The sequence below is a fragment of the Anolis carolinensis genome, chromosome 6, assembly GCF_035594765.1.
Source record: "Anolis carolinensis isolate JA03-04 chromosome 6, rAnoCar3.1.pri, whole genome shotgun sequence".
NCBI lineage: Eukaryota > Metazoa > Chordata > Lepidosauria > Squamata > Dactyloidae > Anolis > Anolis carolinensis.
In genome coordinates this window covers 91,276,450-91,304,333 of record NC_085846.1, presented here as the reverse complement: position 1 = coordinate 91,304,333, position 27,884 = coordinate 91,276,450, and the positions used below count along the sequence as shown (strand labels likewise).

The window sequence follows — 27,884 nt, the reverse complement described above, 5'->3', positions numbered from 1 at the left end:
AGAAGAGAGTGCTGCTCTTACTCGGCTCCTCCCAGGAAGGAGTCAGGTGCAGGACCGCCTTTTGGTGCCTGGGCTTCAACGCTCCGGCTCGTTTCCTGCTGCTGTTTCTTCGATCTGCTTTTGGGAAGTCTCATCTATCCGGTCGGTAAAAAAAAAAACCTCATTCCTCCCCATTGCTTTTTCCCCAGACTTCTTTCTTCCCAGCTCCAAACACTTCTCTCTGCAAGCGCCTCTCTGCAAAGCCCCCCCCCCCCCCCCGAATGGTTTTGGATTGATCTAGCCTTGCAAGGGTTGATCTGAAATAAGGGCAGCCCTTGAGTCATTGCTCAAGCTTCCCCCTCCAATATGCTTCTGGTTTATTCGGGATGAGACTGATTAACACGCCAGGAGGGGCATCTACACTGCAGTTTTAATACAGTTTGACACCACTTGAAGTGCAGTGACTCAGTGGTGTGGAATCATGGGATTTGTAGTTTTTTGAGGCACCAGCACTCTTTTGACTTTGCATAGCTACAACTCCCACGATTCCATAGCATTGAGCCGTGGCAATTCAAGAGGTGTCAAGCTGCATGAATTTGCCAGTGTTAAGACAGAGTTTTCCAGACAGTTCATGTCCTCGAGATACTTTTGAGATATGCATCATTTTGCGACACAGTAATTCAGTTTTACTAGCACACCGGAGGTTAAACTAAGAGAAATACCTATTGATGCTTCCATTGTAATAATGGAATGTATGGAGACACAACATATTACGTGAAAACCTTTCATTTATGTTTGTAATGATAATAACATATGTTTCCAATATGTTTGTGATTTCTCGTTATATTTGCACAAGACACTTACACACTGCAGCCGACGCACTAATGTAGAGCTTTCCAAACTGTGTGTCATGTGTCAGGACACATTAGTGTGTTAGGTGCGTTCTTAAAAACCTCCAGAGAAGGATTTTCCATAGGGACTGATCCCAAAGGGCACTTTGTCTTATCCCCTTCAACAAGGCAGGAATGCACAATCAAAGCACCCCTGACAGATGGCCATCCAGTCTCCGTTTAAAAACCTCTGAGGAGTTTTAATCACTTCAGAAGCAGAGCACAAGCATGTGGACAATTTCAACAAAAAGTAGGAAACAATGAAAATGAACAAAGTCGCCACCAGTATTAAAAAAAACACTAAATTCAGGACAGTAAATAAAGAGCAACACTGAGAAAAAGGGGAATTCCAGGCATGAAACAATCAGGGCCAGCTAATACCTCCTAACAAAGGATTCCTCAAGGCAGAAAGCAGCCAGGCTTTGAAACTGTAAGGCCATTCAAAGGTGGCCAGTTGCAACATTTCATTAGCCGCCAAAAGACAAGAGTTCTTTCTCCTCCCCTGGACATTCCACAGATATATAAACCTCACTTGCTTAGTTTCCAATATACCTCACAACCTCTAAGGATGCCAGCCATAGATGTGGGCGAAACTTCAGGAGGGAATGCTTCTGGAACATGGAAAACTCATAGCAACCCAGTGATTCCGGCCATAAAAGTCTTTGACAACACATAGAATTTTAATTGTTTAAAAAATTGTTATTTTTAACTGACTTTGTTTGGGTCGAACTCTGGAGAAGAGATGGCATACAAAGGAAATAAATAAGTAACTAAAGTCAGCTCTTTATATCCATGGTGCTATATCCAGAGAAATTCAAACACGCATGGCTTGAAAATATTTTTTAATTGCTGCATTACTGTTATCATCCAACTTATTTTACTCTTCAAATTATTTTTGCAGAGTCAACTTGGTCTGAGACGCCTCTCACAATTCTCAATATCAGATGAGCCCAGTGTCATTTCTTGTGGGTTATGCCAGGAAGTGTCAGCCATCATGTCTCCCGGGTGAGGACTCTGTACAGGAAGATCCTTCAGCTGCACAGGGCTTTGCCACTGGAGCTGAAGGCTCTGGGAGATCAGTATGTGAAAGACGAATTCCGGAGACACAAGTCAGTTGGTCCTGAAGAGGCCCAGAAATTTCTGCAGGAGTGGGAGGCAAGTGTCTTCAAGCGTCACTTTACTTTTTGTTTCACTTAGCATTATGCTTCGATGTTAGGTCATTTGGCACCAGTATGGCTCATGATCTATATTCTGTTGTCTGCTGGTGTTTCGAAAGTTCCAGTTTTTAAAATCTGTTATTGGTGGATGTGTTGACATTATTTATTGTATGTTAAGTCCCATTTGTATGGACGATATGTTCCCGGCTGGATCATAATTACTTGAAACTGCAGATATGACTGAACACCATAACACTATCTGACTTCTGGTCCCAGCATACCATAGAATTGACCTAGGATACCTAAAAATTCCTAGAGAAGTATCCTCTCTAGAAATTTACTAGGTTTCCAGGGTTATTTATGGTATAGAGGGGAAAACATATCATAGAATGTCTGGAGGACTTAACAAGTTCTTAGACCATTTTTTCTTGGACATAGGTAAGTGATATGGGTTCTGTGGTTCGGCATTTTACTGTAATAGCAATTATCAGTATTAGGTCTAGCTTGCTTGTGGTAGGACATGGAAACTTGTTGCCTTTTCAGCCCCCCAAATTAGAGTCATCTCTCATCATAGTTAGGAGAGAGTGAAATGGAGTGGATGGGTTTTGTGGAGAGCAGTGCCAGAGTCACCAAGTGTTCCTTAAAACCAGGTATTGTGGTTAGGTTGGTGATTTGTTTGTGAACTAGGTGTATATCCATACTCCTCCTCATGACTTTGGTGTTAAACATTTCCATGCATTAGTATTATCAAACAGGGCTTTTATTAGTTTTAAGTGATATTTATGCAATCCTTCGTTCTCCAAGTATGATGGAGAACTACACTTCCAAGTGTAGTGTCTTGGTGGTGGGTACGTAGGTGATTGTGAATGTATCAGACAGTGTATAATAGAGAAGCATTCCAGCCTTTTCACTGACAGAGTCCAGCATCACCTCACAACCAGTGGTATACCTGGATGCCTAAAATGGGACTTTTTTTTCCACTTTTAAACCCTTTTTCCAGCCAAGAAGAGTTTATGTGCCCTCAGGTAGATAGGTATATAAAATACACATAAAATCATAAATTTACAAGCAGTCCCCAAGTAATGGAGTATACACACACACACACACACATATATATTTTGTATATCATAAGGAAGGGTTAACATCCCTATGGTGTTTGTTTTTCTGTCTGTGCCTCTATTCAGAAGATTTCATCTCACTTTCTGTCCGTGTGATCATTGAAGTTTGAAAAATTAGGCTTGTTGTGGAAACAAGGATTGGTGAGAAAGTTTCAGTGAGACACCTGTTCCCCATGATAACTCTTTCAGGGGCGAATTTCTCTTCCGAGGAGTAGATTTCTCTCACTTCTTGTTGTCTCACCCCCGTTCTCAACTATGAGTCATTTGTAAGTTCGATGTTTGTGACTCGGGGACTGCCCTTACTGATAATAATATCAGCATTTTTAAGACTTGCTAAGCAGGCTGATTTCCCTTTTATGAAGTTAACTGAAGCATTTTCTGCAGAGTCCATTATAAACACTTCATGTTGTTAAAAGATTTGTGTAAATATCTAAAAGAGTTATTAGGTGACAAAACCTTCACCGTTGTCAATTTCTTTTGTGACCCCAACACTGAGCAAAGGGGACCTATTCAGAGTCTGGCCCCACAGTTTAAGACACATTGACCTAAACAACTAATTCTACTTATTCTATCCCTAGTTGGCAATCCAATTCCCCTAAGCTTCTTTTGTGGTCCTTGATTATTATTATTATTATTATTGTTAGATACACAACAAGATTAGTAACAAGATCACTATGCTGGCCGTTGTATTGGATCACACTTCGAACACTTCCCAAGTGTCTAGGACTATGTGATATATCAGCAAATAATGCATGCAGATCTGAGTAGGGTGGCCTTTTGCAGCTGACAGATGGCTGCAGTGCAGATTGTTTTCAAGTGTTGGCCAAGGTTTTTAGGCATTGCATCCAGTGTGCTGATCACCATTTGGACCACCTTTATTGGCTTGTGTCAGAGTCTTTGCAGTTTGAGCTTTAAATCCTCATATCGTATAAGCTTTTCCAGTTGCTTCTCATCAATCTTGCTGTCACCTGGGATTGCAATATCAACAACCCATACTTTGTTTTTTTCCATGATTGTGAGATCAGGAGTATTGTGCCCCAAAACATTATTATTATTATTATTATTATTATTATTATTGACACAACGACGTTGTATGACACAGCAAACAAGATAGATATGCTGGATTTGATATCACAAAATCACAAGTCGAACACTTCCCAAGTGTCTAGGACTGTGTGATGTATTTTCGGATGATGCGTGCAGATCCCAGCAGGGTGGCCTTTTGCAGTTGGCAGATCGTGATTTTGTCAATGTCTATTGTTTCCAAATGCCGGCTGAGATCTTTTGGCACGGCACCCAGTGTGCCCATCACCACCGGGACCACCTGCACTGGTTTCTGCCAGAGTCTTTGAAGTTCAATCTTGAGGTCCTGATAGCGGCTGAGTTTTTCCTGTTGTTTTTCATCAATGCGACTGTCACCTGGGATGGTGTCAGGACCCAGGCTGCAGAGCACCAATAACCATGCGCAGAGACCAGATTCTATCTAATATCTTTATTAAAGAATTATATAAAGTCAATAAAAACAAGTGAAGAATATAGTTCAGAAGCAGACCTTTCAGGAAAGGCCAAATATAGTCCAGGAAAATATTGTCCAATATAAGATATTAGAGTTCAAAGTTATAATCCATTAACCGAAACACACACTTTGCCAAGCAATAGTGTGGGGAGATGACAAGGTCTTTTAGTCCATTGAAGCTTGACAACAAGGCTGGATCATGAGCTTGATTCTTGGCTGGATCAAAGACTTGAAACGTGGCAACCTGAAGCATGAAACAAGGTCCGTGGCAAAACGTGAGACAAGGCAAGACTTGAAACTAGATCCGGGAAGCAGGGAACAAGGAGTACGAAGTCCACACACGATCTCTCTCTCAAGCTGATCAATTGACTCCGCAAGGTTCCCCTTGCGGCAAAACCCCTATATAGGGTCTTGTTTTCCCGCCAACAGAACACTTTCCCTGGAGAACAAGAAGCGAAACCCAACTCTGTCCAGATGCATGACTCCTTAGAATTTCCCAAGGGAAGCAGACTTAATCAGCTAGTTGTTTGACAGCGATTCTGAGACTCCGGCGATTAGCCTCCCTGACTCCTCTATCTCTATTATAATTGTCCTTTCGGGAAAACGGGGGAGAATTCTGCCCAAAGCTTGTTTGGGTAACTTCCTGAGGACAAACATCCTCCAGGTGGAGAGGCTCCGTTTCAAACTGAACCGGTGGAAATCCCATGTTTTCCTCCTCGTCTGCCACAATAGCACTAGGAACGGGACTACAAGGCCCATGAGACATCACAGATGGCAACATCAATTATCCAAACCTTGTTCTTTTCCACAACTGTGATGTCTGGTGTGTTGTGTTCCAGAACTTTGTCAGTCTGGATCCGGAAGTCCCACAGTATCTTTGCGTGTTCATTTTCCACGACCTTTGCTGGTTTGTGATCCCACCAGTTCTTTTCTGCTGGGAGGTGGTACTTGAGGCATAAATTCCAATGGATCATTTGGGCCACAGAGTTGTGCCTCTGTTTGTAGTCTGTCTGTGCAATTTTCTTACAGCAGCTGAGGATATGATCAATGGTTTCATCAGCTTCCTTGCACAGTCTGCATTTTGGGTCATCAGCTGATTTTTCGATCTTGGCCTTAATTGCATTTGTTCTGATGGCTTGCTCCTGGGCTGCAAGGGTCAGGCCTTCTGTCTCCTTCTTCAGGGTCCCATTTGTGAGCCATAGCCAGGTCTTCTTGTTATCAGCTTTTCCTTCAATTTTGTCAAGGAACTTTCCATGCAATGTTTTGTTGTGCCAGCTGTCAGCTCTAGTTTGTAGTGTGGCTTTCTTGTACTGGTTTTTTGTCTGCTGTGCTTTGAGGAGTTTCTGATTTTTGACTTCAATCAAAGCAGGTTCTTCACTTTGCTTTACATATTCTGCCAGGGCATGTTCTTCTTCTTTGACTGCTTGTTTTACTTGTAGGAGTCCTCTGCCCCCTGATCTTCTAGGCAGATATAGCCGGTCAACATCACTGCGAGGGTGCAGGGAATGATGAATGGTCATGAGTTTTCTTGTTTTTCTGTCCAAATTGTCCAGTTCCGCCTGTGTCCAATTTATATCTTATGACAGGTATGGCCCAGGTGTTTATGGCCTTGATGGTGTTGCCTCCATTGAGCTTGCTTTTGAGAATTTTTCTGACCCTTTGTGTGTATTCTTTGCTGACCACAGTTTTCACATGTTCATGCTTGATGTTGTCCAGCTGTAATATGCCCAGATATTTATAGGCCTCTGGCTGGTGACACTTTATTGTTTGGCCATTGGGCATATTTATGCCTTCACTTTCAATGATTTTTCCCTTCTTCAATGCCACTGTCGAACATTTGTCCAAACCAAACTCCATGTTGATATCAGTGCTAAAAATTCGGACAGTGTTGGTCAGAGACTGGATTTCAGTTTCCGTTTTCCCATATAGCTTCAGGTCATCCATGTACATCAAATGTGAAAGTTTGTGAGAATTCTTAGATGTTTGGTAGCCGAGATTTGTTTTTTGTAAGATTGTTGACAGAGGGATCATGGCAATAATGAAAAGCAGAGGGGACAATGAATCTCCCTGGAAAATTCCTCTCCTGATGTTGACAAGTCCATAGCTTTCATTTCCAACAAACAGTTCAGTTTTCCAGTGCTCCATCATGTTTTCAATGAAGGTGCCAATGTTTTTACTAATCCCGATGGCGTCCAGGCACTTGATGATCCAGCTGTATGGGAGTGAGTCAAAGGCCTTTTTGTAGTCAATCTACGTCATGTGAAGATTAGCTTTTCGGCTCTTACAGTTCTCCAGAATCATTTTGTCAATCAATAACTGGTCTTTTGTGCCCCTGCTTTTCCATTTGTTGCCTTTCTGTTCATCTGGCAAGATGTTTTTTTCTTCAAGATAGTCTTGAATTCTGTCAGCTATGATGCCAGTCAGTAGTTTATAAACATAGTGGGCAGACACGTTTTTGGCCTGTAGTTTCCTGGTGCTGCTCCTTGACGTGGTGGGGGGGCTTAACTGCTCCAATGATGACTGAGGGCTGTGCTGGCGGTAGTGTAACTACCGGCAGGTCCAACCAAGCCAGAGAGGCCTCAGCTGAGGAGCAGAACTAAGAGCACCTAACCCATTAGCATTATGGAGAATCAAACCCAAACGAAGTCTATACTGGCTCGGTCGTCGCCCAGGATAAAAAGGACTGCGGTGGATGCTGCTGATTCTGGACATCCATCGACAAGTGGGCTACGGAATCATCAAAACCCAAATGAACAGTCACAGAAGCGGCAGAAATATACAATGCCACAAAACCGCACAATTATTATTATTATTATTATTATTATTATTATTATTATTATTATTATTATTATTATTATTATTAGGCTGGACTAGGTGCAGTTGTGGACAGACGGTGGCCCTCCAAGTGATGCAGGGCTAATGTGGCTTTTCACCCTTCCACAGTTGTCCATCTTTTCCCACTCTGTTCCACTTCTAGATAGCCCAGACTATGGCTTCATCACAAAGTGATCATTGTGGCTGTGACTGATAGGAGTTGTAGTCTGACACATCTTGAAGTTCTCCTCTGTGTCCATCTAGTCTATATGTGTGTGCAGAGAGAGTATACACTGGATATTTCAGTAGAGAACTCTAATTTTGACTTCATTCCTTTTCTCCCCCTCCTCCTTTTTTTGCGCTTTGAAATACGCATTCATGAATAAGATGAATAGAAGCACTTTTTGCATGAATGCCAGATCCTAGAAGTAATAAAAAGCTGAGTGTCTTGCTTTGCATGCTTGCTTATTTTTATATATTGCTCTCAGATTAATGGTTCTTATCTTGAAAACCACAGGGAAGTATTCCTGCTGAAGGAAGGTGTATAAACAAAGCGTGCTTTGTTTACGAGGAAGTACTTGCTCTTCAGGTAGATTCAATCAGCTATATCAATTATTAACACATGCTTCTTTCCAATATAATAAATGTTTACTTTTTTAATTAAAATAATTGCTACTCCAAGAAGAGGCAGTTGGTATGAATGGCTTGATCACAGTTATTAGCGCAGAGCATTACTAAATTAATGTAGCTGAGTAATTTAATCCAACCTGTAAAAAAACTCTGCACAGTAATAACTGTGCTTTGTTTAGAAGCAAATAATAATGTATAAACATAATACTTGATTCTCTTATATTCACTGAACAATTTGTGCACCCTTCTGGTAAAAGTTCAAAAGAAACGAGATTTTTACATTGATAGAAATATTTATGTTTACTTGGAAGTAAATCCAGTTGTATTCAATGGGACTTAATCCTGGGTAAGTATGCATGGGTTGTAATACCAGCATCTAATCTGTTTAGCAACCTTGTTATCTTTTATAATCCTTCATACTGCAACATTTCTCTAGATAGGTATTCTTGTACTCCATTGACATTTTCATATGTCATAATTACAGTAGTTCAATGTCATTTTGACTGCCATTGCTACATTTTGTGGAATCCCTGGATTTGTAACAGAGAATTCTAGTATAAATGTGCTAAAATTGTATAATGGGAGGGGCATTTTTCAAATAGCTTTCAAGATTAGTCAATAAACCTGTCCTTTAAGCTTTTACAGACTCGAGAGAGTGCTACCTGGTTCATACATAATGCATTGAGGTATGGTCATTTTGATTGTGATCTATTAAATACTCATTCAGACCATATCTCAATTTAATGTGCTATGTATGGCATTATGATTTGAGCTTTGAGCTATGACTCTGAAGATTCTTGTGTTGATTCTTGTGTAGTCTCCTCAATAGTTGCTCCATGCTGTTCATCGCAAACATCATTGTCAATAGATTTTATTTTCTTTGGTTCCTTGGCTCAAGATTTTTTGCTGGTTCATAGGCTGATCTTTATGTAGCACCAAGTTCAAAAGTCACTTTATGTGGCCTACCAGATGCTGGACTACAATTCCTGTATTCTTGATCATTAGACATCATAGCTAGAGCTGATGGGAGTTCCGATACAGTAACATCTGGAAAGTTGTAGTTTGTTTTGTTTGGTCAGTATAGTGGGAATTTAGATAAATGATTTCAAATTATTTATTCATTTATTGAGGTGGTTTTGCTTTCTTTTTCAACCCATTATCCACAGAAGCTATTGCACGAATCCCAGGGAAATCTAGATCTAGGGAAATCATGCTACCCCTTGATTCTGCCTTGGTCAGACCACACCAGGAATACTGTTTCCAATTCTAGGCAACGCAACTTAAGGGAGATGTTGACAAGCTGGAATGTGTCCAAAGGATAGCAACTAAAATGATCAAGGGTATGGAGAACAAGCCCTATGAGGAGAGGCTTAAATAACTGGGAATGTTTAGACTGCAGAAGACAAGGCTGAGAGGAGACATGATGGCCATTTATAAATATGTGAGGGGAAGTCATAGGGAGGAAAAACCAAGCTTGTTTTCTGCTGCCCTGGGGACTAGGACGCGAAACAATGGCTTCAAACTACAGGAAAGGAGATTCCACCAAAACATTAGGAAGAACTTCCTAAGTGTGAGAGCTGTTCAGCAATGGAACTCTCTGCTCCGGAGTGTAGTGGAGGCTCTTTCTTTGAAGGCTTTCAAACAAAGGTTGGGTGGCCATCTGTCGGGGGTGCATTGAATGCGATTTTCCTGCTTCTTGGCAGGGGGTTGGACTGGATGGTCCACGAGGTCTCGTCCAACTCTTATGATTTTATTTTTCTAATTGAGCCTTAATTGTCTATTGATGAAATTATAAAATCATGGAAAGGTCCAATCATGAGGGGCAATGTAGTCCAACCTTCTGCCATGTAGGAATATACAACCTAAAGCACTTCAGAAGATGGCCATTCAGAGTCCACCACCCAACGAGGCAGTCCATTACACTGACAAATGCCTCCTACCGTCAAGAAGTTCTTCCTACTGTATAAGTGGAATCTCGTTTTCTGTAATTTGAATCGTTTGGTTCATGTCCTTCTTTTTTGGAGCATCACAAAACAAGCTTGTTACATCTTCCACATGAGATCCCTTCAAGTATTGAAATACAGCTGTTGTTATCACTTCTCTGTCTTTTCTTTTCAAGATAAACATATTTATTTTCTGGAATACAGTTCTCCAGTGTCTTGGGAAGAGATTTTTCCAGGACTTTCTACTGAGGGGTTGGCAAAGTGTGGTCTTCCAGATATTATTTTCCGTCCACAACTTCATCAGTCCTGAACAGCATATGCAGTAATGAGGGAACAAGAGATCTGAAATTATGCTTCAAACAATTTGGTCAATGTTACCTCTCTTAATTTGGTGCCTGCAAATTTGGTGGCATGCCCTCTATTCCATCATCCAAGTCATGGACAACCCTATTGTGTCAAAGTTTCTTAAACATATTCCACCTGTGACCCTTTTTCATCTGAGAAATTTTTACATAACCCCGGTATATAGATATATAAAATAGGTATAAAAATCAAACATTTATTGATAATAAACCAGCATCTCCAAGGCTTGCTAAACAGGCTGATTTTCCTTTTTGTGGAGGACATCTGAAGCATTTTCTGCAGAGTCTGCTGTAAACACTGCAGGGAGTTGCTTATAGATTTCTATAAATGAGTGGCATTCAGAAACCTTTTACTTGTTGCCAAAATTTTTGCAACCTCAACATTGAGTTAAAGGGATCCCATTTAGGGTTGGGACCCACAATTTAAGAAGCAATAGTAAGTCATTTATAAAAACATTCTAAGCCCTATTGTTCAGTGTCTTTGTTCCCAGAATTTGGAATAGAAACTGGCAACAAGCAAGTAAGTTCACTATAACATTGTAGACAAGCTGTTTTAGCTGTTTTGGTAACCATACATGAACTCAGTTCATTGGATAAATGAAACAATGGGGATTTTATGGAGATATTACATATCTGTAGTCTTGTATAGATTGAGTTGCACTTTCTGAGGCTACCCACGTGGTGGCACCAAATATCCACACCAGATTTTATAACAGGTGATGCAGTTCTTGTACACAAGTGGTCAAAAGAGGTCATGGCAAGCTACGCTGGCTTATCTGGATTGTGTGTCACAGTGGACTTCATTAGTGATGCCCAGAAACAAAAGCCAGGTATTTCCAGATGCTTTATGGTGCCATTTTGATCAGGCTTTCAGAGATGTATGGATGAAGGAAGCGCAGAGAGGATTCACCTAGGCAGGTGCTTTTCCGGCTATTTGATACAGGACTAGCAATTATATGTTTCACAGTGTGCCAGGGATTCAGCGAAGATTATTCTTGAGACTTACAGCAGCGAACAGTGTATTTAACAGAAGAGTAAACACTATATAAAAACGTCAATGACAGCATGCATTAAAAAGTTATTTAAAAGCAACAAAACAATTCATAAAATTAAAAACATTAACATTCATTTAAAAATATATACATACACAAACTACGAAGTTCCCTGTGGTATAGCAGGTTAAACTGCTGAGCTGCTGAACTTGCTGACCGAAAGGTTGGCGGTTCGAATCCTGCTGTTAGCTCCAGCTTCTGCCAACCTAGCAGTTCGAAAACATGCAAATGTGAGTAGATCAATAGATACCGCTCCGACGGGAAGGTAACTGTGCTCCATGCAGTCATGGCAGCCACATGACCTCGGAGGTGTCTGCGGACAACACCGGCTCTTCGGTTTAGAAATGGAGATGAGCACCAATCCTCAGAGTCAGACATGACTAGACTTAATGTCAGGATTTAGCTTTACCTTTACCAACACAAACCATACAAATTGAACCATAGAGCATTAAAAGCTCATCCTGACCAGTTTCTAAAAGCCTGACAGAATAAAATTATTTGACTTGATGGCAGAAGGAGAGCAAAGATGGATCCATGTTGGCCTCCCTAGAGAAAGACTTCCAAAACATGGAAGCAATCACTCAGATCTCCTCCTTTGTTCCCACCAAAGCAGAGATGATAGTAGAACATGTCTCCGGATAATCTTAAAATTCTAATAGTTTCATATGTGGCCCTTCAAATAATCTGGACCCAATGTAGCAATTTTCTTGCTTTTTTTAAATCTTAGAAACAGAACAGGACACCATCCTATTCCAGATCAGATCTTTAGTAACAGCAGCGGCTTCCAGAATCCCTTGTTCAGTATGCAACAACAACGAAACAGAAAGGATGGGTCTAGATTTAGCAAATAAGCTGCCTTAATTTGTGCTATGATACACCCCAAGATAGCAGCTAGGGGGACATGGGGTGGAGTTGTAAAAGCTGTACTGCAGCATACTTTTTTTTGCATTTTGTTCTAGAGGGACTTCCTTTGCCATCATTTAGTTAATCAGAGAAAGGGAATATTTCGATTATACACATTGTGATTTAATAGGCTTTTTGCTTACAGCAGCCAAATTTATACTGGTCGCACATAGGAGGCACTACTTATTACGGGATGTTTGGAAAAATGTGGAGAATTGCTTATAATGGAAACATATTGATACAAATCAGAGCCACTTTGCACCTCATTCCAAGATTAATTCCTTGGGGAAAATAACTAGAAAGGGGCATTCAAAAGGAAACGTGTAAAAACGCTTGCTAAACTCTAGCCATGTATAGGTTTATGGGTTTTTAATATAGTATATGTTGCCAGTTCAATAAATGTGGCTCGGAAAATATGAAATACCATACAACCTCTGTATCCACAGTGAATACCTTCCCAGATTTTGCATAGATGATACATGAAATGTACTAGTCGACATACTACTACAGATATAACAAATCCTATTAAAATAAAGGCCTTGTGACCCAAAAAAACATATAATCAAGTTGGATGTCCTAGAAAATACCTGGAGAGGAGATACATTGTTGGAGGTCGATCTTCAAAAAAGTAATAATTTAAACAACTTACAATGAAGTAATTTTCAAATAATGATGGGAAAAGGTCTGTATAAATGAATATGTATTTAATCAGATGCCTAATATGAAAAATGATAACTAATAGAATATGTGGGGTTTTTGAATCCCTATATTTTTTCTTTGTCTTTCATGAAAGGAAAAGCCTGTCTATTTGACTAAGGGGGCTTCCACACATGACTTAAACCCGCTTCGGAGTGGGTTTAAATCCCCGCAGGTGCCCAAACGAAGCATTTTGGGCCCTGTCTGGAAGGGCCCTAAGAGGACAGAATATTTTATTTTCTTACTAATTATTGTGCAGCAGTACAAATATCCTTTGTACAGATTTCTTTGTATAATGTCAAAAATAAAAAATAAATAAAAGGGAATAAAACCTCTTGCTTGAATGAAAGGGATAAAATGAAATGAATGCAAAAACTATACAGACTCTAACCTCAAAACAACACTCCTGATTCTCTGTGAATCGTGGGATTTGTAGTCCAGTACATCTGGAGGATGTCAGGTTGATAAGAGCTGCTTTGGAAGAGAAGACATTGCCTAGCCAATATATGTTATTTCACAATTTTGAAAGTTTAGAATTGGGGATGTGGATAGTATTAAAATACTGGTAAATTCTGCTAAAATCTGAAAATTTATTTGCTTGAGTATTAAAATAAGAATACAGTAGAGTCCCACTTATCCAAGCCTCTGGATTATCCAAGCCATTTTTGTAGTCAATGTTTTCAATATATTGTGATATTTTGGTGCTAAATTCGTAAACAGTAATTACAACATAACATTACTGCATATTGAACTACTTTTTCTGTCAAATTTGTTGTAAAACATGATGTTTTGGTGTTCAATTTGTAAAATCATAACCTAATTTGATGTTTAATAGGCTTTTCCTTAATCCCTCCTTATTATCCAAGATATTCGCTTATCCAAGCTTCTGCCGGCCCGTTTAGCTTGGATAAGTGAGATTCTACTGTATATTTGAAATTATTAATTCCTGGTTATGAGAAGATTTAAGCTGGCAGACTAGCTTTCGACTAGTTTGCAAGCGCTTACTGCTGATTTAGTATGCCATTTAGCCGGATTCTCTATCTGCTCCATGCTATCAAGTTCTCAGGAGCTGTCACTTTTATGTAGCCATCTTCAGATCAGGAAATGTTCTCTGTGGAATCTGAGCACAGGTCTAAAAGCTTTAATAAGTGCCTTCTCTGTACTGACTTCTCTGGTGTCAGGCAGTTTCCTGCCTATTACAACAATAGCGCTAAGAGCCATTACCTTGGCAAAAGGAGATCTACGAATTAGGCAGACCAGCTATTAATGGAGAGAAATCATTCTTGACTATTGTTTGGATTCAAAATTGGAGCGAGGGGGAATCGAGAATCAATTTTCAACTAAATCCAGATAGTCTGCAAATATTTCTCAATCTTCATCAATGACAACTACATATAACAGCTGTGTACCTTGCATCTGAACTATAGAAAGTCACATATATTCCAGTCCATCATTACTCAGATCCACAGTATGATACTCCTAATGGCAACTAGCTCTATGGAAGGTGAGCTAATATAGAATAGAATAGAATAGAATAGAATAGAATAGAATAACTTTATTGTCATTGTACATTGTACAACAAAATAAAATGCTTTCCCCAGCACTCATAAAAAAACAACACACTCACCTCCACACTCCAACCACCACCGCAAAACCCCTAATGCCACATCAATGTGAAACCATGGATATAGTTACAGCTCTAGGATAAAAGCTATATCTCATTCTGTTTGTCCTTGTCTTTATCAAGTGACAAGATGTGACAACATGGGCTGCTGTGACAAGCTGTTATGAAAAGAAGTCACACAGATGTGGAATCCATCTAAACGACCATTTAAAATGTATGTCTGGTAAAAAAAATCAGATCTCCTTGAGAATGGAATTTGTACCTAGGTAAATAGGTAAAGGAGCCCCGGCGGCGAATTGCATTAAAGCACTGAGCTGCTGAACTTACGGACCAAAAGGTCCTAGGTTCAAATCCCAGGAGCGGCTTGAGCACCCGCTGTTAGCTCCAGCTCCTGCCAACCTAGCAGTTCGAAAACATGCAAATGTGAGTAGATCAATAGGTACCGCTCCGGCGGGAAGGTAACAGCGCTCCTTGCAGTCATGCCGGCCACATGACCTTGGAGGTGTCTACGGACAACACCGTCTCTTCGGCTTAGAAATGGAGATGAGCACCAACCCCCAGAGTCAGACATGACTGGACTTAACGTCAGGGGAAACCTTTACCTTTAAATAGGGAATATTCTGAGATTTATTCAGGCTATTGGTCCATTTAACCCAATGTAGTCCTTCATATGGAATTGAACTGCAGGTCCTCCCAGGTAGACACTAGTGAGAAATGGTGGAAGCTAAAGTATTGTGCCTCACCTCGAGCTGTAAGAAAAGACAAGTATTAAATACAAATTTAATGTGGCACACCTGGTTAAGTAGCCAGCTGCAATAAATCACTATGATGAGTGATGAGTTCGAGGCCAGCCCATGTCAGTGAGCATCCAACCATTAAAAAAAATAGCCCCTGCTCGTTGTTGACCTAAGTAACTGAAAGATAGTTACATCTATCAAGTAAGAATTTAGGTACTGCTTTGCAGGGAGGCTAACTAATTTATGACACCATAAAAATCGCCCAGCTGCCATTTAAAATGAGGAAGTATCCATCAAGATGTTACAGTGGATGATGAAGCAGCTGCTCCCCCTGTGGCCAGAATCGAGCATCCCCTCAGGAAGCTGGAAGCTGGAGAATGTTAAATTGCCTCTGCATCTCTGTCTTTGTCTCTGTCTCTATGTTCATATGGCATTGAATGTTTGCCTTGTATGTGTACATTGTGATCCGCCCTGAGTCCCCTTCGGGGTGAGAGGGCGGAATATAAATAATGTAAATAAATAAATTATTATTATTATTATTATTATGCAATGCATTCCCAACAATATTGTGGTTTCTGAATTGGGTTGTTCTCCATAAGAACAACTCCATCGTACTGACACTACTTGCACTTTTGGCCCAGTTCTTTTTGGAGCCAACCCAGGATTTTATCAGTATATTTATTGTATGTGACCTCATTTGTTTTATGATTTGTTTTATTGTTGATTGACTTGTTTTATTGTTATGTTTTTATATTGTCTGATGTCTGGGCTTGGCCCCATGTAAGCCACCCCGAGTCCTTTCGGGAAGATGGGGCAAGGTATAAAAATAAAATAATAATAATAATAATAATAATAATAATAATTATTATTATTATTATTATTATTATTATTATTATTATTATCTTAGACAACAAGGTCTTTCCACCATCTGGCGCCGGGCTGTGGCGCAGCTGTTGAGCAGCTGCCTTAAATCACTCTGACCATGAGGTCATGAGTTCGAGGCCAGCCCGTGGCGGGGTGAGCACCCGTCAATTAAAAATAAAAAATAGCCCCTGCTCGTTGCTGACCTAGCAACCCGAAAGATAGTTGCATCTATCAAGTAGGAGATAAGGTACCACTTATAAAAAGTGGGGAGGCAAGATTAACTAATTTACGACCTGGAATGAGGAAGTGCCGTCAGTGTGGATGAAGCAGCTGCTCCCCCCTGTGGCCAGAATCGAACATCCCCTCAGAAGAAGGTTAACTTGCCTCTGCGTGTCTCTCTCTGTCTCTGTTTGATGTGTTTATGGGCATTGAATGTTTGCCCTATGTGTGTTATAATGTGATCCGCCCTGAGTCCCCTTCGGGGTGAGAAGGGCGGAATATAAATACTGTAAATAAATAAATAAATAAATCTGCTCCTTGAGATAATTTTAACAGGAGACATTGAACTGGGGAGGATTTTGAGATCTATAGTTCACCTATCCTGACAGCAGTCTCAGTGCAGACTAGCCTAAAACACAACCAGAATGGCTTACAACAGAAATCAGGATGTGATTTTACATTGTTTTCTCCTGGCATCTGATAATGCTGCCCCTACATATGTGTGGAGTGCATTCCATACTCTCTTTACTTTTGTGTGAGTGGCTGCTCAACAGATCAGCTGTATCCACTCATTCCTTGTTAGGATTAGTCATAGGGTTAGATTAGGATTAGGATTAGGATTAGGATCCACTATTAGGATCCAAACTATTTCCTGTTGCTTTCCCCGACACCTGGTATGCTGCTTCCACATATATGTAGAGTGCATTATATGCTCTTTATTGTTGCACGAATAGCTTGTCAAAGGATCATTTGGATCCACTCATGCTCTGCTAACCAACTTGTGGTGTGCTTGAAGTTGCTGAATCTATAATAGCAGAATGGCTGCAAATTGTTTACATTTCCAAAAGAGGAGTGGGGAATGTATAGTTAATTCTGTACTGAAGATAATTAAAAATAAGCTGCAATACTGAGCATACTTATGTGAGAGTAGGTTTCTCTTATTGTCTGCTATCACTGCTCCACATCTCAGCCATTCACTTGGTCATCTGAGCTGATCTGTACAGCTTTTAAAACCCTTGTGATTTGTATTTACATATATAATGCCTCAGATTGGATACACCATTGTCAAGGGAAAATTGTAGACATTAATTGCATGAATATATTACCTCAATTAAGAACCAAACAGAACCTAAAATGAGCTCAATCAGGAGGTCAGAGGAAGGCGTATCATAGTAAATAATAGGGTTAATTACAGTGTGAATAGGCACTCAGAATTCGATTTAGTTTTTCCTTCCTTGGTTCTATTATGATACCAGATAAGTTCAGTGTCTGCTGTATTGCTGTAGTGCTCATGGCCTTGCCCAAATTAGTGTACAGTGGGTTCTCTCTATCAGTTTGGGCTTAATTCCAGAATCTCCACCATAGATACCGCAATCTGTGAATGCTGAAATCCATTATATACAGTGGTATAGTAAAATATATCACTGTAGATGTAAAATAGCATATAACTCAGGTGCCAGAGAGAGCCTGTGTTCTGTTATGTGCTGGGCCTGTACCTGATTGTCTTTTGTATAGGATGTATACTTTATGCCCAGCGGGAAGCCAGGGAGCCTAAAGAAAGATTGTTGAGGATTTCCCTGAAAGGATGGCCTTTTGAGTCTTTAATGAAATAACAAAGTCTTTATTGATGAACAAATAATAAATCTTCAAGGAGTCAAATAACACTTCAAGGTTTCCTTAATAAACTGTTGGCCCTTTGAGTCTTGTCCCCAAGGGACAAGCGATTGGCTTTGAATAACTGTGAAAACCCTCTTATAACCTCTCCCAGGCTGTCTATCAATATGTGCTTAGTTGATGTGGGACCCACTGCCGACTCCAAATGCATCTGGGTATCGAGTGGACCTACCAGTCAAGGCTTGCAGATGTTTCAGCTGGGGTTCCGTGGATCTGTGATGCTGTTCTCTCTTTGAGTCTTTAGAAACTTAGGGCTGTTTCCCTCAGGAGCTGTGAGGCTGAGAGGCTATAAGCTCTCAGCCAGAGCTTTTGGGACTTTCCCCCTGGAATTTCTGTTTCTGTTCCCTCAGATGTTCTATATCCCCGGATGTTCTATATCCCTGGATGTTCTATATCCCCGGATGTTCTTGGAATATGAAGCTTTTCTACGGAACGAGCTGGTCTACGTCCTACAGCTTAGCTTCCTTAAGAGAGACAGACTTAAAAATGGCTCCTCCCCTCCCAGAACCCTGAACAAGGGGCGGAACCAAACTTAATGATGATTGACAGGCGGCCTGTCCTATGATTGCAAACATTTGCAGCAGAAAGTAAAGTCGGAGCTTCTGGTACAGCTGTACCAGCACAGCCTGAGAATCTGTTGAAATGGTGGGATGCTACAGCAGGGTTTGCTGCACATTGGAGTAGTGCTTGGCATATGACCTACAGTTCAAAAAATAGCCAATTATTTGTGTGAGAAAAGAAAATCCAAATTGACTAGATCTGAAGGATGAAGTGTGTCTGCAGCAGTCTGAGATGCTTAATGAATAATAATAATAACAACAACAACAGAAAAAGACCCACCATATATATTAACTTGGTAGTTACTGCCATTGGTTGTAAGTGTATGTCTGTGGTTAGTTCCTAGTAGAGTTACCAAAATGAAAATTTGAGAGGTTCTTGTAGCTTTAATGGTTGTGTTGAAGAGGGATTTTCAGCAGGTGTTGCTTGTGGGAAAAAGGCAAAATTCTTTTTTCTACTCAACCATTAAGGGCACAGGTGCCCCCTCCGATTCCCAGTCTGGCAATTCTAGACTCCCCAGTTGCACAGATTTAAGCACATTTTGGTATATTTGGATCATCGCAGTTCCAATGAGAGAGAGAGTTAATATTATCAAGCGCCTATTTATTTGGGCTCTGTGTGGTGTTTTGGGAAGCTGATGGCATGAGTTCTCTGGAGGGGTCCCTTGGCCGGCATGTCTCCCAATTGTCCAAGAGAGCAAAGAATCCCATTTTCACAGACCTCTTTGCTTCTTCCATTTTCCCAGAAGTCATGTCATAGCTTTGTTTCAAAAATGACTGGGATGTGAATTAGACTATAAAAAAATTCCAAGCCAGGAAGAAGACAAGAAGACAGCTGAAAAGTAAAATACAGCTTAACTTAGATTTAACAAATGGCAGGAGACGCAAGCTACTTGTGATAAGCAAAATGTTCACAATTCTGTGTTAATCAAAATGCATTAGCGCTTCTTGCCATATTTAACATTCTTTAATTCAAGGCCACAAAGGGTAAAGAACACATTATTTTATGAAGCAAAAATGTTGCTATGGCAGCAGAAACAGGAAAGAGAGAAGTTGAGATTTCAGTTTTATTTCTAAGAAGTTGTTTTCATTTAGAAAATCTGCTTTATTCGAGGCTACAGGTATTTTAGGGAAGCAGGGATAGTTCATTGTTTGATTTCTGTGAAGAGTTTAAAGAAGATTTCAAAGGCTTTCTTCCTTGCATGTGAGCTGGGATACGGTGTCGTCTATAGCGTCGTCTTTGGAATCCAAAGATGACAAGTGGCATTCTGCATATACACAAACTAATAATTGCATGATGTTTTACTTCTTTCAACCCTTCTCCCTTTCTTGATTGGGACCATTTTATGAGGGCTAATCCCCACACGTTTGAAATTTAGAAATACTCAGAATTCAAAAGACAAAGTAATGTCTTTGGAAATACATCTTAACTGTGTGCAGGGGGACATTTTGTTAGATTAATACATATAGGTTTATAGGATTTATCAAAGGGAAGCGGATGATTGCCATGCTACTTACTGATACTAATTTCTAAATTTCAAACATACAGGAGAAACATGTGACTTGCATGACATTTTTGTACAGCAACACCTATAACCCATAATCATAGACTGTGCTGGCTAAAACTGATATATGCTGTCCCAGAGTTATAATCTGGAGGGCTGCAATTGTTCACCAATGCCATAGACAGTGTTTAGAGTCACTGCTTAGTAGTTTATAGTTTAGTAAATACTGTACAGGGGAGCATGTTACTTTTTCAAATCACTAGTTATTAGTTAGATGTGCCCAGAAGTGGAAGAAAATATTTCAGGTCAATTTTCTGGTTTTAGCCGTTGTGGCAGGATACATTGTCTTTCTGTATATTTTTCATGAAAAATAAGATGTCAGTGTTTACAATTTGATTAGATACCCTATGCTGTGATTGTTTCTCATCTATTTGGTCTCTCACTGCAATGAATCTTTATGACAGTAAATGTGCATCCGAACTGAATCCTTGTGGAAATAATAGCTTGTTTCCTGAAGAAAACACACTGAATATAACGTCAAATAAATGAATGGAATACATGTCTCGAAAGGGTTGTCTGGGATTTAGATCTCACAGGTGGGAAGCCAGCAATGTTGACTTGGAAACAGTATTTTCTTTATACACTTGAAATATTTTGGAGTTGATGTATTTCCGATTCCTATGGGAAGTAGTTTTCACCTAGGTTCATTCTCCTGATATTTCCTTTTCTTGAGAGTGAATGGCCATGCTGACTGGTGGATTCCGGAAGCTGTGGTTCAAAAAAGTAACCTTTCCAAGTTCTGTCTTCTCTGCATCCATCTCACAGCCAATGCTGTGGAGCAGTGGCATCAATAGAGCGGTGGAATACTCAATTTCCATAGACTGGTGACTGGAATTAGGACCTTTTTAGAGCATCTACATTGCTGGACTGGCCCCAGATCTGCATTCACATGAACCAGGTCGTAACTTCTGTGATGGACCGTTGCTATACAAGTGGTCCAGCTGGGCTGAGACTACACCATCACTACTGGGCCATAATCTTGTCTACATGTCACCACCAACTCTCCTCACTGGTCGTGAAACTACCTGTGATTACTTGACCATCGCCTATTGTGTCTGCTGAGGTCACAATGGGGTGCCCATGAAATCAACAAGATGGAGTTAGAGTGCCTCTTCTTTGTTGTTGAGTGTGTGCCACCCCTTTCTGACCTCAGCAGATGTGACCACAATAACCAGATGCTCACTGGGGGCTCTGTGGCCACTGAGGAGATGCTCATCACATGCTGTCAAAGGAAGCACCCAGCAGGACTGATGTCATCTCAGCCTAGCTAGACTGTTTGGACAACAACATCCCACCCCAGAGGATTCAGTCCAGTTCATGTGACCACCATCATGGTCAACAAGGAGATTACCCATCCCCTTCTGTGTGCTGATCATTGGTCAGTGTCGAGCAAAAATGGGATAAGGGCTCATAACTCCAAGAACTTACTGGAAATCCCTAAGCATCGTGCTATCACCAGATATCATAGTGGTTATAGTTTTTCTCCATATAGACCAGTGGTTCTCAATCTGTGGGTCACCAGATGTTTTGGCCTTCAACTTCCAGCAATCCTAACAGCTGGTAAACTAGCTGGGATTTCTGGGAGTTGTAGTCCAAAACATCTAGGGACCCACAGGTTGAGAACCACTGGTATAGACAGATCCTATGTTGTCATCGCTTGTACATCTTTCTCAGAAACAACCATATGGGCCAACTATATTGCATTTTAAAGCACTGTTATGACACTTGTATAGAAATGTGAGATTCACTTGTTTAGTATTGATACAAAATAGCATTAATTCAGCAGTCCAATTCTAGTTTGGGCTACTAGTAGAAGGTACATCTTAGATCACTATTTGTCTTATAGTTAGAATAAACATCTAAATAGGACAAACAGATTTCATGTCAGTTGGTCCAGGATTTCCCAGGAAGATTTGCTTTCTTTATTTTAATTCCTATAATTGATTATAGATTTTCAAACTGAGTTAAGAAATCACTGAAGTATGTGCCAATTTATTTGGTTTTCTACTCTATTTGTTTAGGATCTTTAAAAATAAACTCTAGTACAGTGGGCTGTTTGGCATACCAGGTGGAAATAACTAAAATGCAGAAGGGAATGCTTTGAATAACTAGAGTGAAGAAGGTATACTTTTCAAAGGCCCAAATGTCTTTGAACTGCACAGGTCTTTTTTTTTTGTAGAATCTTTAAAAAGTTCCCAAATTAGGTACTCACTCCATGCTTTTGCCCCAAATGACTGGTTTCCTTTTTACTCTTGTTTGGTTTCTTTGAAAATCCTTCCTTTTATGCCTGCTGTTCTGGCCTTCTGTTGTCATGGGAGTACAGTAGACAAGTATGAAAGTCCTAGCTTAGAGAAGACACAAAAATTGGAGACATAAGATTTGTGTCATAGACTTTGGTGTCCTCATGCTTCAAAGCAAGAAGCCTGATCCCCAGCCTTTTTAGTATAGTCATTGGGAGTTGTGAAAGTAGCCATGTTGGGGAAAGTTGTAGCAGGTGCATATTTTGGGTGTAAAAAGTTCCACATTTGGACCCTGGCATCTCCAAATGGGACCAACAACTGTCTGAACCTCTGAAAAGCTTTTGCCAGTAAGCTTAGATCAAAAGAGGGAATCCCAGTAAAAAGACGGATATTGCCCTCCTTTGGTTACAGTTGGCCCACCTTCCACAGAAGTAGATGCCTGTCCTCCATGATGCCATAATTCAATTGTTCAGCATGTGTTTTTCAAATTCCTTAAGACTCAATTACTTGTTGAGCTAAAATAGACATGATCTTTTTGGCCTTTGTCTGTTGTGGTTGCCTTCAAGTTGGTATGTACCCTCCATCGTGACTCTTGCTTAGGGTTTTCTTTGCAAGAGATATATTCAAGAGGTATGCCGTTGCTGTCCTTTTAGACTGGTGGTTGTCAACCTGTGGGTCCCCAGATGTTTTGGCCTTCAACTCCCAGAAATCGTAACAGCTAGTAAACTGGCTGGGATTTATGGGAATTATCGGCCAAAACACTTGGGGACCCACAGGTTGAGAACCACTGTTATAGACACAGAGGGTACAATGTTCCCAAAGTCATCCAGTGAGTTTTCATGGCTGAGCACAGATCTTATCCCTGGCCCTAGTCCAACACCCAAATCAGTACACTACACTGAGTACCCTTCTCTAAATGGTAAACCATGGTTGTTAACATGGAATCATAGCACCAAATCTGTGTGGTATGAATGGGCCTCATGACAAGCATCTGTGCCTGGCTGCCAAGACCTCAGTAGACTCTATCAATGTTGACTCTTGTTTAGGATATTTTTCATAGGGGTGTTGAAGCTGGGAAATGACCCTAGACATAACAGTGGAGAAACGTATGTGTGTAGTGATTTTGGGATCAAAACACCAGTAGCCAATATCTACCTTTGCTTTTAGGGAAGTGGCTTTGAGAACCACCAACATCACAGTTCCTGAAGGCTCCCAAATTTTAGGCCAAATGCTATTTCCTTAGCTAGAATGGTAAGAGGATCAGGGGTTGTAGAGCTGTAAAAGTATATGTCGACTACATATAACATGTTGCCCATCTCTGCTCTATGTCAGGTGACTGTGGAACAGCAATAATTGACTAGACTGTTTGATTACAAGCAGTCCTCCACATTTGCTAGGACACAGAACCCCTGTAAAAGTGGAAAACTTATTTTTTTTAACCTGAGAGAATACCTCTCTAGGAATTTCTAAGTCTTCCAGGGCAGTTCTACGTATGTCCAGCTTCTGTCAGGAGTTAACCACAGAATCATACTGGAAGACATAGGAATTCCTAGATAGATGTTCTCTCTAGGAATCTCTAGGCCCTCCAGCATGACTCAGCTATCAGCATGTAGTGGAAGCTGATCTTAAACTGTGAGTCCTAACCTCCTTAGCTCAATATTGGGGTCCTGAAAAATGTAAATCTGTCAGCATGTTTACAGTAGACTCTGCATAAAATGCTTCAACTGTACAAAAAGGGAAATTGGCCTGTTTAGCAAGCCTTGCAAATGCTAATTTATTATCAACAAATATTTGATTTTTTAAATATACCTATATACTCAGGTTGCGTAAAACTTTCTCTGGCACAAAGGGGTCCCATGTAGAAAAACTTTAAGAAGCCCTGGATTAGAGGACCTAGGGAGAATAGTTTAATCTCATCTGAAAATGATCAAGTCAAAAGTCAAAATGGCAGATGTGAAGGATTGACAGTATAATACATCAAGGGATATACATTCAGTGAAAGTGAAGGGAAATAAAATTACTGAAAACCAAAGGAAAGATGTTCCCTGAAAAGCTTTTTTAAATGAGAGAAAATATATTCAGCGATCATTCACAGAAATTCACCGAAGAGCTCAAATGTACTGATTAGCTTATTTTAAACCATGCAAAACACATTTATTGAAAATCAAGAAAATAAATTCACTAAAAACTACAAGAAATAAAGCCACTGGAGATTATCATATCCTGCGCAAATGAGGGGAAGAGGGCACCTTGTGATGGTTAACAGGTTCAGTGCACTAGCAAAAGGATTTTGAAATAACCTGTTCATAAATTAATGCTGGTGAATTGGTACACGCGTTCAAATTTAAATGCAAAAGAACTGTCACTTCAAATTAGTTTTCTAAATTGACACTATAATATTATCTAGTTAGATGTTGTGTTTAATCTTCTAATGCATTCGTTTAAATTAGCTATGGGATATAAGTTTCTCTGAAGTTACAGCCCAAACAAACTTTAAGATAGGTAGAATCAAGGTTGCTAACATTTCTGGTACATTTGAGTCGTTTTAAAAAACAGAGTAGTAAGATGAAGGGCACTGATTTATTTCAAGATTACTGAGTCATAATTTTGCTGGAAATACCTACTTCAGATCTCACTGTCCCAACTTATAGGAGAATCAAGGAGGAAGATAGTAAAATTATCAGACATTACTTTCTTAAACATATGGATGTTTTTCAAGTAAGGCACAGTTGTGTAAGGTATATTCTTAAAGTCAGAACCCGTCTGACTTTGAGATTTAGCTGCACTTAACTACTTATTATTAAGTAGATAACTACTTATCTACTGAATTAGGAACCTATTCTTTTTCTGTACAATATGCTTGCATATAAGTAAGTTTACTTAGTGGTGACTGAATATTGGGTAAGCTAGTTGCAGAAATAGCCAGATTTCCTTTGGCAATCTGATTACTGGCTATACTGGCTGTAACATTCTGAAACTTGTAATCTAGGATTGATACTATGCTAGTGAGCCGCCCCGAGTTCCCACGGGGAGATGGTGGCAGGGTATAAATAAAGTTTTATTATTATTATTATTATTATTATTATTATTATTATTATTATTATTATAGTGGAGGAAAAAATCTAAAATGTTGAATACATACAATACGATTGCCATACTTGCAAGACCAATACACAAAATTTTCTCTGCCTTCCAGTTAATTCTATGGTATGCTTCACCTAGAAGGTATCATAGAGTCAGGGTGACAAATTTCTAAAAGTTACGGTCCTAAATTGTTTGGGCTGTAACTTTTAGGAACTTTCTAGGTCCTCCGAGGCAACTATATGGTAAGTTCCGGCAATTTTAATTCACTTAAGAGTCACTATTATTCACAATTTCCTGTTTTCACAGTAGTTTAAGGCACAGCTCCACCTTGGATGTAACGGCGCTCCATGCAGTCGTGCCGGTCACATGACCTTGGAGGTGACTACGGACAACGCTGGCTCTTTGGCTTAAAAATGGAAATGAGCACCAACCTCCAGAGTCGGACACGACTAAACTTAATGTCAAAGGGACACCTGTACCTTTACCTACCACCTTGGATATGGGGGGTTGTCCTATTCTTTCTGGGAGTTGTTGGCTGCTATTCTTCAGTTGCACACACAGTCCCCTCTCTGACCTTAGACCATTATGCAAAGCTGGTACAAGTTGCACAGTAAGTTGCATTAACCGTGAGATCCATTGTAATTGCAGTATGCTAAAATATGTAAATGTGTCATCCCCATCCCTCTCAAGTAATAATTCCAAAATTTGACCCATTAGGCTGAATGCATTGAATTATTTTCTTAGTGGACTGTAAGCACTGCATGGACATTCAATGCCTGGATTCAGTAATATGTTAGGGTCTTCAAATTTCCAAAGTACAGTTGGAAAGCCATAAATGAATTGCATACTAATTCTGCAGGTAAAGGAATTATCTCAGCTTTGTTGCTCTATAGTTCAAACTCTGTGTTCCTTGAGTTAGATGCCAGCTGAATTGTGATGTTCTGGTTTAGATGGAATAGATCACACTACATCATTACAGCATTGTCATTCCACTTGAGTTGTCGTGGCTTCACCCTGCAGAGAGCCTTAATGTTCTTAGTTTGATGACACACTAGATCTTGAAATAAAAGGTAAAGGTTGTTCCCTGACATTAGATCCAGTTGTGTCCCACTCTGGGGGTTGGTGCTCATCTCCATTTCTAAGCTGAAGAGCCGACGATGTCCGTAGACGCCTCCAAGGTTATGTGGCCGGCATGACTGCATGGAGTGCTGTTACCTTACCGTCAGAGCAGTACCTATTGATCTACTCATATTTGCATGTTTTCCAACTGCTAGGTTAGCAGAAGCTGGGGCTAACAGCACTCCCCGGATTCAAACCGCTGACCTTTTCAAAATTCAACAGCTCAGCCTTTTAATTCCTCAAACTGCATATTCCAGATTTCCTTAGGATGAGGCCATAGGACAGCACCATGACAATTCAAAAGGACTCGTCACACTAATTGAAGGCATTGTGGTTAAGAAGATGGTGTGGAAAGGAGTCCTGCCATTTTTCACAAATTAACTTTGCAGATCAGAAGTCAAATCAAACATTACTCAGCGCAGTCTTCCTCTTTCTTCTTCTTCCTAGAACTATGCAGCTGTGCTGTGGGAGCAAGCTGGCCAACATACGCAGAGTTCATCTGGTCGGCCTCGCTTTGGGTCCCACCTTTCAGAGGAGAAACTGCATGCCCTTCGAGACGAACAAGTTGGACAGCTAAAGGAACTAATGGACGAAGCTACCAAACCCAAAAGACAGTTTGATATTTTGGATGATAAAGAAGACAAAACCTAAAATACTCCTCTAAATGCCATTAAAAGTTTTATTTTATGGTGCTTCTTATGGCTCTACTTTGGAAGACAGGCTCACTGTCAGAAGACTGAATAAATGACGCTGATGTACGCTCTTTCTGTTTTGTTTCATCCTCCAGGGATATGCACGATGAATATTTAGAAACAGATATGGTCCCATTTATATTAATTATGGCCTACGCATGTGCTTAGAATAACTGAGTAGATGATATTTCTGAAAAATTTGACTGTCTTAAATTTGTCTCATGCTGGAGGGAAGGGGGCAGGGCTTTACCATATATTCGTGTATGCGCTGACAAGTTGAGGGCGGACTTAGGGGCCAAAATTGTGGGTTTTGATATGGCCTGTGGATAAGTCAAGATTCAATCTACACTTATACATGAGAATAAAAAGTACATGAAACATTTTGAGGTATGACTGGATTTTTAAAAGATAATCATAATAAGCCAGTCTCTGTGCAATGCCACCCCCAA

The 27,884-nt window shown here is 40.2% G+C and overlaps 1 protein-coding gene across 1 annotated transcript; it reads left to right on the top strand.

Annotated features, from left to right (window-relative positions):
- sdhaf3 (succinate dehydrogenase complex assembly factor 3) lies at window positions 1-27,815 on the top strand. The gene is made up of 3 exons (XM_003222122.4): window positions 1-141; window positions 1,771-2,024; window positions 27,191-27,815. The coding sequence occupies exons 2-3, from the start codon at window positions 1,842-1,844 to the stop codon at window positions 27,392-27,394; spliced, it is 387 nt and encodes a 128-aa protein (XP_003222170.2). The 5' UTR covers window positions 1-141; window positions 1,771-1,841; the 3' UTR covers window positions 27,395-27,815.
- The last annotated feature ends 69 nt before the right edge of the window (window positions 27,816-27,884 follow it).

Excerpts from the sequence above, each read along its gene's own strand:
- sdhaf3 (XM_003222122.4), top strand. The coding sequence starts at position 1,842 with ATGCCAGGAAGTGTCAGCCATCATGTCTCCCGGGTGAGGACTCTGTAC. Across the intron at positions 2,025-27,190 it reads AATTTCTGCAGGAGTGGGAG|AACTATGCAGCTGTGCTGTG; the intron begins GCAAGTGTCTTC and ends TCTTCTTCCTAG.